Source organism: Platichthys flesus, chromosome 17 (assembly GCF_949316205.1).
Source record: "Platichthys flesus chromosome 17, fPlaFle2.1, whole genome shotgun sequence".
NCBI classification, from domain to species: domain Eukaryota; kingdom Metazoa; phylum Chordata; class Actinopteri; order Pleuronectiformes; family Pleuronectidae; genus Platichthys; species Platichthys flesus.
In genome coordinates, this window is record NC_084961.1 from 12,004,174 (window position 1) to 12,016,262 (window position 12,089).

The 12,089-nt window shown below is 40.1% G+C and overlaps 1 protein-coding gene across 1 annotated transcript; it reads right to left on the reverse strand.

Annotated features, from left to right (window-relative positions):
• Positions 1 to 3,591: 3,591 nt before the first annotated feature.
• Positions 3,592 to 5,237, reverse strand: npvf (neuropeptide VF precursor). The gene is made up of 3 exons (XM_062410315.1): positions 5,082 to 5,237; positions 3,893 to 4,260; positions 3,592 to 3,661 (listed from the first exon to the last, which is right to left on the reverse strand). The coding sequence occupies exons 1-3, from the start codon at positions 5,235 to 5,237 to the stop codon at positions 3,592 to 3,594; spliced, it is 594 nt and encodes a 197-aa protein (XP_062266299.1).
• Between the last annotated feature and the right edge of the window lie 6,852 nt (positions 5,238 to 12,089).

Here is a 12,089-nt window from a genome sequence, read left to right on the forward strand (position 1 = left end):
CAACTTTCTGGAGGGAGGGAGGGTTTGAGTCGGGTTGGAAACATATTGCACAACCTCCTCCAACTGAGTGTGGGCCACGCCCTGCTACACAGCCAGGTGAGGTATTCTAAATATGTTATGGGAAGAAAAAAACATATTTCTGCTGCAGTTGAAGCTTTGAAATAAGATGGTGTGATTTCATATTTGCTTTTTAGGGCATTGGCGATAACATGAGTCGAGGTGGTAATGCATGAGTGAGTGAAAGTATTGTGTTTCGAAGCAATTATTATTTATTATCAGTGACATCTGGCCCCTACCCCTCCTGTCCCCAGTTCCCCTCAACTCGCTCTGCCGATGACAAATGTTTTAAACAGCTACGCTCTTTATGCAAATAATTACACGGAGGATGAACATGCAGAGCGAACATGCACCATATCCATCAGATTTGAAGCAGACGACAACAGGCACCGTAAATAAAAATTCAGGAAATGCGCAAAATTGATGGAGTCGACCTTGGAACCTTGGTGCTGCGGCCGTTACTCATGTTGTGAATCACACCTGCACTTCTCCTGCTGTGCCATGTCAGAACCTGAGGTGTGAAAAAGGGACAATAGGATCAGAGCCACTCCTGTTGTTTTGTATTGGGTCATATTCAGACACTAGTGTTGTGTAAGTTCACACCTCTCATGAACTAGTTCAAAGTTCAGTTCATACAAGTAAACATGAATAGTTCACGTTCATAGTTCACCATTTAAATTCTGAACTAGTTCATAGTTCAGTTCATTTCATCGTTTTAAGGTGGAAAGTGAGAATGAAAGACTTAACTTACAGTTTTTCTCCATTGCTTTGGCTCATTTCACGAAATGATGTATGGCAATTACTGTAACAATTTCCATGGCAGTATGAGTTCAATAAACATATTTTATTTGAAACCTTGAATAAATCTTTTTTCTGTTTGATACACACATTCAGTGACCATTCAAGGACTGAGCCAAGATTGAAATGTGCACATGAGGGATATTCCTATGGTCCACTGCCATCCTGACAAAACATCTAAACATTTTGACCTGTAGTGTTTAAACAATGCCAAAGGGACTTTTCATTTTGGGGGCACTGACTATTTGTATGAGAAAAGGATTTAGTTTTGACTGATGAGTTGTCTGTTTTGGGAGAGATATGACCTTTTGCAGGTGTGCTATGGAGTTTTGCTGAACCATCTATGTTATTTTGAGAGATGAGCCACAGCAATCGAGAAGGACATTTTCCTTTTGGGGGCACTGACTATTTATATGAGAAAATGATTTGGTTTTGAAACTTGAGTTAACTGTTTTGGGTGAGATATGACCATTTGAAGGTGATCTATGTAGTTGTGCTGAACCATATGGGCTATTTTGCCAATTGCACTTAGAGCTCTGAGAATGTCATTTCTGTTTCGTGAAATGAGCCAAAGCAATGGAGAAAAACTGTAAGACACATTTCAGAGAAACTTTACTACATATATTTGACAGCCTAACTTAAAAGTTACTTTTATATTTTTCAAAATGCTGTTCAAATTCTTTATTTGTCATTGAGTGCGTTCAGTGCATCGTTCTTATAAAAGTGAAAGTGTTCAGTGAACGCATTCTTTTGCGTTCATTCATGCACTGCAGCACACAGACACAGACACACACATACACACACACACACACACACACACACACACACACACACACACACACGCACTGTCTGCACACATCATGATTTATCTATTTCAAATCTGTTATCAGACCTTTGACGTTTTCTCACATCTGACTGTTGAGACATATTCTTAATCCAGCAGATTGTCTATTTTACTTTGGAGTTTCTCGCCCTCTAGTGGTGGATCAGTGTAATGAACAAACCCTGCTCATGACTCCTGACTCTTTAAGGCAGTTTAGCGTTTTTTGTGTGATGCACTACTACTTACTGTGTATGACTATTTATGAAAGCTAAAGCTGTTATACACTATGAGTCCCATTGTGAAAGAACACACATGAATCAGCATAGAGTTGCAGATAAGTATAATCTCGAACACGTATTGGGAACATTCCCTGTATTTTATTTTTATTGAATATTTTTGGTATGGTATTCATAATGGGATTTTGGGGATAAAGTGGTTTGAAACATAGAAGATAAGAAACATGTTAAGTGCTACCTTGCTGTATTTATATTGTTCAGTTGCTTTCAGTCCGTTTGCTTGATGGTTAACGTTGTGCCCCACTCTACCTGCATTATGAAACAAAAAGACTTAGGATTAAGAATACAAAATATTTCACAAAAGTCTCCTTGCAAAACCAAGTAGATAATAAATAACTAATTCATTCATGAAAGTAAGAAATCATGCTATTTAAATGTTTCATTACATACAAACAAATAACAGGGGAAGTAGACAGAGACTCTCTGTTCATCTGTGAGTGTAGTGGTGGTTGTCTAGATAATTGGAATAATTGTCATTTCATAATATAATTTTATAGCCCAACACTTTCCTTCTGAAGCCACATATACAATCACTAGATATGTTTTTTTATTTACACAAAGAAATATCAGTCCCCCTGAAAATGTCTGATTTTTCATCACAATCTACGTCCAACATGTTAACAGCAGGAGACATCTCTTATTTCCCACTCAACACAGCATCCACTGCTATTAAAGACCGTCTGACCACATGCGTGATTGAGATTAAGATTAAGATGCATTTATATGTCCCAAACACATGCACACTCATGCAGGTAGGGAAATTTAACCTCTGCTTTTGACCCATCTGGTGAAGGACACACAGAGCAGTGAGCGACCATGAACAGCGCCCGGGGAGCAGATGTTGGGGGAGTAAGGTGCCTTGCTCAGGGGCACTAGACAGGGTAGGGAGAATCATCTGGGATTTTTGGACAGATCAATCCAGGTTCGTCTTTTTGTTGTTTCTCCGTGGAGTTGAACCAGAGACGAACCAGAGACCTTTTCTACCCATAGTCCGAGTTTCTGCCACTAGACCACTGCCTCTCACGTGTGATGAAGACTCACACGTGTACAGATGAACACAAATATCAGCCTCTAGCTTCATTTACACGGAAAAAATTCCTGACTCACTAATCTCCAGGTTCTGCAGAATATGTTTGAAACCAGCATTTAAGTACTAATTAGGCCCCTCAATCTGGGTTTCTATTTCTTATACAACATATACATCCGCCTGAGGCCCAACAGTCTCCACTCGCTCACATTTCTATTCACTACATCCAGCTCTATATTTGGATCTGCACCAAATTGCCCACACTCATTAATATCAGTCTCCTTGTCATCAAGACCATTGTTATTCTCCAAGAAATCTATAAACCCATTGAAAAAACGCTCAACATTTCAAATAGTGGGGTAAAAAACTCCTTTTGCGATCTTTCTGGCGCAGATCACAATCCTCCAATAAGTTTCATGGGAATCTGACCTCTGGGTTTTTATTTCATCCTGTTGATTAACAGAAAAACAGATGCAGACGAAACCTCATTTGAAACCTTTATTTCTATCATCACTGATGTTTTCAATTATACTGTACAATAAAACGGCAGTTAAAGGAACTACTGAATTTAAAATGTCAAATTCACTTTATTAATCTTTGACTTTAAACGTGGAATTTTCTTCCATTTCCCCCTCTGAGCTAGATGTGAAGTCTTCGGCCCTGTGGGAAAAGAACACACAGTTAGTGCTTTTCATAACAAAACTCACAAATGACTAGTATGTATGGATGTTTAACTGAAACAGTTAAAATGTGAAAGACAAGGACATCACCCTCATGACAGACTAGTGACCTGTCCAGCTCTTTTGCCAAATGCCTTGTGGGACAGATTATGAGCAAGAAAAAGTGAGTATGAAACTGTTCTGATAGAAGATGAAAATACCAGTTGCCTACCAGTGCAATCCAGTTTTAAGGAGGTGCTCAGTGGCCAGAGTCTGAAGGAGGCTCCGGTAAAGACTCCTTCTCCCAAATCTCTGAGGCAGCCCTGGGTTTGGTGCTAGGTGGACAGGACGACACTTGGTGCACATTCGCCCCCGGGAGCGTCCAAACCTCTGCGGCATGTTGGGGGAGTTTGGTGCCTTGTCCTCATCGGGGTCGATCTGTCTCCCAAAGCGCATGGGCATGTTGGCGTGCATATGGCCAGGCTTGACAGTGGGCGGGTAGAGCTTGATGATGGTCGGGAGGCTGATTTTGCTGGTGGTCGGGGTCACGCGCATGTGGAAGCTCTCCAGATCCAAACTCTTTCGGATTTCACTTTTTGTCTGGAACGGTAAACATGTTGTTTAAACTTTGACAGTTGTGTTACAGAACACAAGGAAAGTAGATAAACAAGGTCATGACTGATAACAACAAAACCAACACTACTACTACTACTACTACTATTAATAATAATAAGCTTTTTCTATTGCAGTTATCTCAACAAAACTCAATCGATTGCATTACAAAATACAGATTAAATAACACAACAAAAAATGTAAAATATGAAGATTAACAGACATCCATTGAAATCTGTTAAAAATCAGGTATGAAAGCCTTTCATATTAGAAGAAATTGAAATATATATTGATAAAACATAGACAAGTATTCTAAGCTCACTAAATTAATAAAGCAACTGATGCCTACAATAATTAAAATTAACATTAATAATCGAAGTTATTCACATACAATATCAGGAAAATCGAATATAGTATGGAGGATTGACAGGAAATAAATACAAATAAAGAAAGAAAAACAAAAGATGACTCAATAATTAAAAAGGAATTCATACATAAATAAAGAATGGAATCTTCAGGTACTTAAACAAAGATACATATATAGCCTATTTCACCACCAAATCTTTTTTTTAAATGTATGTGCTTAAGTGTTCTTTATTGTCATTTAGGTACTTGTTCATCTAGTCGAGTTATTTGTTTATTCATTAATCAATTAATCATTTAGTTAATGTATACATTTAATTACTTATTTATTTACATATTATCAGGTTGTTGATTTATACATTTTAAATTTTGGCAGCTTTGGTCCTCCATAAAAAGATAAATTCAGCGGCTACACAGAATATTCGGACACATTAGATGATTCTTACTTGTTGGTGCGGCAGTCTCCTCAATGTGTGTCTCCCGTCTTCACCACCCAACAAAGTTTTATCGCTGTGGATTGATTTCCTGTAGAGGTCAGACGCTGCTGCCCCTCCAAGACATCCCAGCATCAGGAGCGCTGACAGAAACACTGTGGTCAACATGTTAACAGCAGGAAACATCCTTTATTTCCCACTGACCACAGTGTCCTCGGCTATATAAAACCGTCTGACCACATACGTCACCTGCAATGTGTGATGAAGACACATACACACACGTGTACAGACAAACACAAAAGCAAATACATCGGCCCATAGCTTCATTTACACGGAGCAAATTCCTGATTTAGTAATCACCCGGCTCTGAAGAATATATTTGAAACCAGTATGTAAGTCCTAATTGGGCTCCTGGATGAATGCTCATCAGTCTGGGTTAAAAAAATGTATCAAAGGAGAAACAAGTGAGAAGATCATAGAGAATCTAAATTAAGAACAAGTGTTCAATGGGGAAAAAAGCATGCAGTACAAACAATGGTTCCACCACTCAACTAATTACAGTTATGTTAGTTAGGCAAGTTCTTTTTCTACACTAATGAGCAGGGATTTTAGAACGTTTAAAGGGATAGTTCACGCAAAAAATGAAAATGTACTCATCGTCTACTCACCCCTGTGCCGATGGAAGGGTGGGTGAAGTGTTAGATTCCACAAAGCACTTCTGGTGCTTCAGGGGTGAACAGTGTTGCAGCCAAATCCAATACAGTTGAAGTAAATGGTGATCACTTCTTGAAACGTGAAAAACAACAGAAAAAAAAACATAAAATGCATGCAAACTGCTCCTGTGGTGGTCATCAAAGTGTCCATAATCCTAGATATAACAATTTGACTTGAAACAGCATCATTTACACCATGTTGTGAGCCTAAACGTGCAAGTTCTAACTGATCTCGTCAGCATTTACGGGAGCAGGAAGGAAAAGGGGGATAACCGAGGACATGTAGGCTAAAAACGTGGTGTAAATGACGCCATTTTGGGTCAATATTTAAATGTCGGGGCTTACGGGGCTTACTTGGAAAACACCACAGGAGAAGTATGGAGGCATTTTCTGATGTTTTTCTGATGTTTTTTACGTCGGAAGAGGTGGTTTTGGCTGCAATGCTCTGTACCCCTGTGTTGTGCACTCAGACACTTCACCAAGGTCTTCATCGTCATAGTGGTGAGAAGATAGAGTGAGTTTAAATTATTTTAAGAGAGCTACGGCCTAATGTAAGAAAACAACAGCAGCAGCACTGGAAGCGTCGACAGCGGTTACATATGGAACCGAGGTTTTGTCTTTCAGCTCCTCACATCTATGTTTCCTTTTAAACTCTTGAAACAACTGAACTGTGCTTATCAGTAACGTTTCATCAGCTCTAGTTGTATTTGCTTTGAGTTACAAAGACATCAGTTCTTCCATGAAGAAAATAGATGCAGCTCAAGAACATTGTATTGTTGAATTGAGTATTTCATCCTACAGGGCACTACAGCTAATATTATCTATTCTTGATTATGTTTACAGTGCCTTGCATAAGTATTCACCCCCTTTGGACTTTTCTACATTTTGTCATGGTATAACCACAGATTAAATTGATTTCATCGTGAGTTTATGTAATGGACCAACACAAAATAGTGCATCATTTGGAAGTGGGGGGAAATATTACATGGATTTCACAATTATTTACAAATAAAAATCTGAAAAGTGTTGAGTGCATATGTATTCACCCCCTTTACTGTGAAACCCCTAACAAAGATCTGGTGCGACCAATTGCATTCACAGGTCACATTTGCAAGTCACATAATTAGTAAATAGGGTCCACATGTCTGCAATTAAATACACCTGTTCTGTGACGGACTCAGAGTTTGTTGGAGATCATTACTGAACAAACAGCATCATGAAGACCAAGGAGCTCACCAAAAAGGTCAGGGATAAAGTTGTGGAGAAATATGAAGCAGGGTTAGGTTATAAAAAAATATCCAGAGCTTTGAACATCTCTATGAGCACCATAAAATCCATCATAAGAAAATGGAAAGAATATGGCACAACCGCAAACCTACCATGAGGAGGCCGTCCACCCAAACTGAAGAGTCGGACAAGGAGAAAATGAATCAGAGAAGCAACCAGGAGGCCCATGGTTACTCTGGAGGAGTTGCAGAGATCCACAGCTGAGGTGGGAGAATCTGTCCACAGGACAACTATTAGTCGTCTACTCCACAAATCTGGCCTTTATGGAAGAGTGGCAAGAAGAAAGCCATTGTTGAAAGGGATCCATAAAAGATCCCGTTTGGAGTTTGCCAGAAGCCATGTGGGAGACACAGCAAACATGTGGAAGAAGGTGCTCTGGTCAGATGAGACCAAAATTGAACTTTTTGGCCTCAATGCAAAATGCTATGTGTGGCGAAAACCCAACACTGCCCATCACCCTGAGCACACCAGCCCAACAGTGAAACATGGTGGTGGTAGCATCATGCTGTGGGGATGCTTCTCTTCAGCAGGTACAGGGAAACTGGTCTGGCGGTTCACAGACGGTCTCCATCCAATCTGACTGAGCTTCATCTTTTTTGCCAAGAAGAATGGACAAACCTTTCCATCTCTAGATGTGCAAAGCTGGTAGAGACATACCCCAAAAGACTTGCAGCTGTAATTGCAGCGAAAGGGGGTTCTACCAAGTATTGACACAGGGGGTGAATACTTATGCACCCAACAGATGTCAACTTTTTTGTTCTCATTATTGTTTGTGTCACAATACAATTTATGTTGCACCTCCAAAGTACTATGCATGTTTTGTTGATCAAACGGGAAAAAGTTTAAGTCTATTTGAATTCCAGTTAGTAACAGTACATAATGGGAAAAAGTCCAAGGGGGGTGAATACTTATGCAAGGCACTGTATATCTCTCATCAGACCACATTATAATCTAATCTTTCGACCTCTCAAACCTAACTTGTAATAGTTTGTTTCAAGTTGCCCTTTTACAATTTAACATTGTTATATAACTAAATTTGTTCAGACCTAAATCTTGAAGACAGTTTCTGTGGCAGTAATTTATATCTAAATGCGTTTTTTGGTTCTTATTCAAAACACTTATTGATTCCACATGAACACACTGAGCAGCCTTTCTTTTCCCCAGGATCTCTAAAGCAATTGGGCGGCGTACCTTTAAATTTAAAGCTCAGACTGGAGCCACCCGCTCACTTCTTCTCTACAATCTATAACTTCTTTTCATTTCTTTAGGTTATTTCTTTTTTTAACCGTGTCCTCAAGCGGCCTGCTCCTGTTTGTAATTAATAAGCTGCTTTTGTCCAATCTGCCTCTGGAACATGAATGGAATGGAATGGAACATATTTAATGTGCAGGTGTATGTTCATGTTTATTCCTCTCGATGCTAATACATTTTCAAAAGAAAGTGACACAGGTTATTTTTGAAAAGTTACTGCAGCAAGATGACGTATTTTTTAAGGTAAATATGAATATCAGAAAGACAAAGACAAATGTTTCAGGTCATATTTTGGAGATGACTGAAGATATCTTGTCTTTCTAATAAAATAATAAACCTCATTTGTTTTTTCTCTTTCTTGCGAACAATAAGACAAATATAGAATCATTGGCCTTGTTTTTTTTCTCATCTGTCATATTAACCAGGATCCTTTATTGTCTGACTATGTCTTTGGATGGGTCTGCTGTAACTCCATGTCAGGAATGGATGTAGAAAATCTAACATCCGACAGCAGGTTCAAGATGGTCAGCAGGGCCTGATGTTTATTTCTTTGATTGTTTTGCAAATCATAAAAGACCAAAATTAATGCATTAGCCCATCTCTCAATATTCCAATCACATGCACGCCTACGGCAACATAAATCTTTAGAAATGGATAACAAACATATAATTTAAAAGATCACATCTGTTGAGGACTTTTTTTTAGCCCTGGGTGTGTCTCTTTAGTCAGGAGTAAATCCTTCATGCACTACTTACAAATGACAGACAGTTTAATGCAGCCGAGGCCAATTATTCTGACATTTATGAACGGTTAATCTCCCAAAACACCGGGTCCTGTTTTCACGATGATGCCGGTCCATGACATCTTCTCATTAGAGCCTGTCTGACGAGTAAACACCCACATCTTTCAGCTATTAACTGCCTTGGTTTCACCAGTTAAGCCCAGCCTGAGAGAACTGACAATATCAGACGTGACCCAGCTCCTCCAGAGGCACAGACCACATTGTACAACAGGTTGTGTGGTGCGTTTGGGAGGTAAGTGGAGGAACCTGCATGTCTGGCTTGGGTAGCTCTTGTTTTTTCAGTGGAGCATCAGCAACTGCTCTTTGTCTCGTGGATTTGCAGGATCTACTGTGTCAAAGGTCACATCCATCGACCTGACTCTATCTTCTTCACAAAGAGCCTCCATTTTCTCATCTTCTGTGTTTCAAGTGTGTGTTCAATGTGTAAACCTTAAAAAAGAGCACAGATGACGGGCAATCATCTCCTCCCTGTTCAATCTACCTTGAATTCACTCTGTAAAGCTGGCGTGCGTCTGGCAACCACTGGACAATTCAACTCTGCAACACAGACACGGGGCTGTCGTCAGCCGCCATTCCGGCTCTGAAGGTGTCGATGCTGCGTTTAGATTCACACATGACTCACTGAAGCTGCATTTGCGTCCCTCCCAATCAGACAGAATGTGAGGAATGCCTGGTGCGAGACACAGGGTGATCATGACAACCCTCGGGGAACTTTAATTTGAGCCATGCGTCACGACCCTGACATTTTTTGCCATTTGCCAAGTTGCCAGCGCGGCGAGCATGCAGCACAGAATGCATCTGGTTTCAGTGACTCAGTATTAACCTTAAGATGTTTTTTTATGGTTATGGTTTCAGTCTATCTTTCTGTACCATCACCTCCCACCTCTGCGCAGCCCCTCTCTTTGTGCTCACCCTCTCTGACCCTGGCCCCCAGCTCGCCGACTATGGGGTCTGGGATTTACGAGCCTGTCTCTGACACTTATCCAGAGTCTTATCCGCAGAGGGCTTCCCTATACTTCAGGCTCTCCCTTTGTTCTCTCACCGAGCGCTCTGAGCACTCCCGCAAAGACCTTGTTCTCTGCCAGTGTAATTCTCTCATGCTTAATGTTTTTAATGTGTATCCCTCTCCACCCCTGCGGCCTTTTCATCTTTCCACTTTCCTGCTTTTGGCCTCCCCGCTCTCCCCTCCTCTGTTCCTCCCCATGTAGCTCACTTTCTTTCTTACTTGACTGAAATATAGCCCTGCATGTTTGATTTAATACACAGCAGCCTTCCATAAATAATAATGTGTTTTGGAACAGTGGTGCATCCATGTTTCATACACTCGTATAGCCTAGTTTGTATATCAGACATGTAGGCTTTCCCGATATGCTCATTTGTCTGCAACATTCATCCACTTTTTGGACTCCAGGAAAACCAATCAGGAAGGAGAGGCAAAAAATAAGCCCATGCAGAGCCCAAAGGAGGGAGGAAAAGGGACAGAGACAGGAAACAGAGCCACAGAGTCGACAGTGACACCGTTGATCCTCGCCCGTCCCTTTGTGTCTGGGATCTGGCGGCGTGCCCAGAATTCCTCGCCACGACTGCACGGGACACCCCTCAGATTCCCGGGATGATTTGTGTGAATGTGCTGTTATCCCCCTGTTGAGCAGATTTATGTCCAGTTTTATCTCCCCCCTCACTTAGACATCAGCCGGGTCATCATCACAACACTTTACATGCCCGTACACTCAGCGAGGAGACACATTCATCAAGGCCTCGTGACGGGTTATAGTTTTATCAATGATCAAATCCATTTCTACGAGATCACTGCATTATGATGTATGGGAAGACGCTCTGACGCCGGGCAGACAGACACACAGGCTCGTGCTACAGTGCTGTGTGTGTGGTCGGTGCAATTGTGAGTTGTGTTGTTGTGATTGTGGCCAATGATGATGATGATGGCTCCAGGGATCTCACATGACCAAATCCAATAAAAAAAAGTCTCAGAATTACAAAAAAACTTTGAGCCTACAGGGGGTCCAGGAGACAGAGGTTGGACCAGACAGGACATGAGTGTACTTTTCTGTCGTTCCATGGAAAGACAGAAATACTTTTAGGTTTTAAGTATTTAACCTGACACATGTGCGGAGGTTTGGGCCTTTTGGGGCTGTAAGCAGAATCCGACAGCTTCCACACTGAAACCTGCTCAGGAAAAGGTGATAAACTATCTGGGTTGGTTTCCCCACAGGTGCTAAAAATGTGGAAAAACAGGATGAGATGTGATATTACTTGAAGGACCAAGCTGGAAATATTATATATGTTTTGCTTTTGCCAAAAATATGGGACCAAGAAAAAATACGACAACCAACAATGTGCTCATTTCTGTGTTCAATTTACTCCCATGTCGGTTGCTCTAAATCCCAAACCTATAGTTGCTATTGAAGGTATCAATCTTTGTCAAAACTATTAATATAACTACATTTTTAAATGTGGCTCAGTATTTGTCAGAGATACTTTTCAAACTCATGTCAAGGCTTCTGGAATAAAAAAATACATTTTTGTTTGTTTCTATCAGTTTGCATTTTGAAGATTTAAGTTTTTATCTGATCACATCAGCTTCTTATTTGCTGGTTGGAATGCATACACATTCCTTGACTCTAACTTATTATTATTATTGTTTTTATCAGTGATGAGTTTCATTTCTTAGATTAAAGAAATCAGATGTTAGATATGAAGAGCCAATAAATCTGTACCTAACTATAAGTCGATTAGAAATATAGACAAGACCAAAAATACGTTTATACTGAAATAAAACAGACCATTTGAAAAATCCTACCGATGATAATATTTTAAATGTTTTAAATCTTAATTCATTTTAATTTACCTATAATTTGTAGCGGTGAAATTCAACAGTAAATATTTATACAGAGCAAAATTGCTTACTTTTTTGTGGTAGGTTTTTCTTTTTCTTGTCCATATAACAAA

What these genes read in the sequence shown, in the direction of transcription:
- npvf (XM_062410315.1), bottom strand. Translation starts at nt 5,237, where the DNA reads ATGTTGACCACAGTGTTTCTGTCAGCGCTCCTGATGCTGGGATGTCTT. An exon ending in GGAGACTGCCGCACCAACAA is followed by an intron (nt 4,261 to 5,081) that starts GTAAGAATCATC and finishes TTACCGTTCCAG; the next exon opens with ACAAAAAGTGAAATCCGAAA. An exon ending in CTTAAAACTGGATTGCACTG is followed by an intron (nt 3,662 to 3,892) that starts GTAGGCAACTGG and finishes CTTTTCCCACAG; the next exon opens with GGCCGAAGACTTCACATCTA.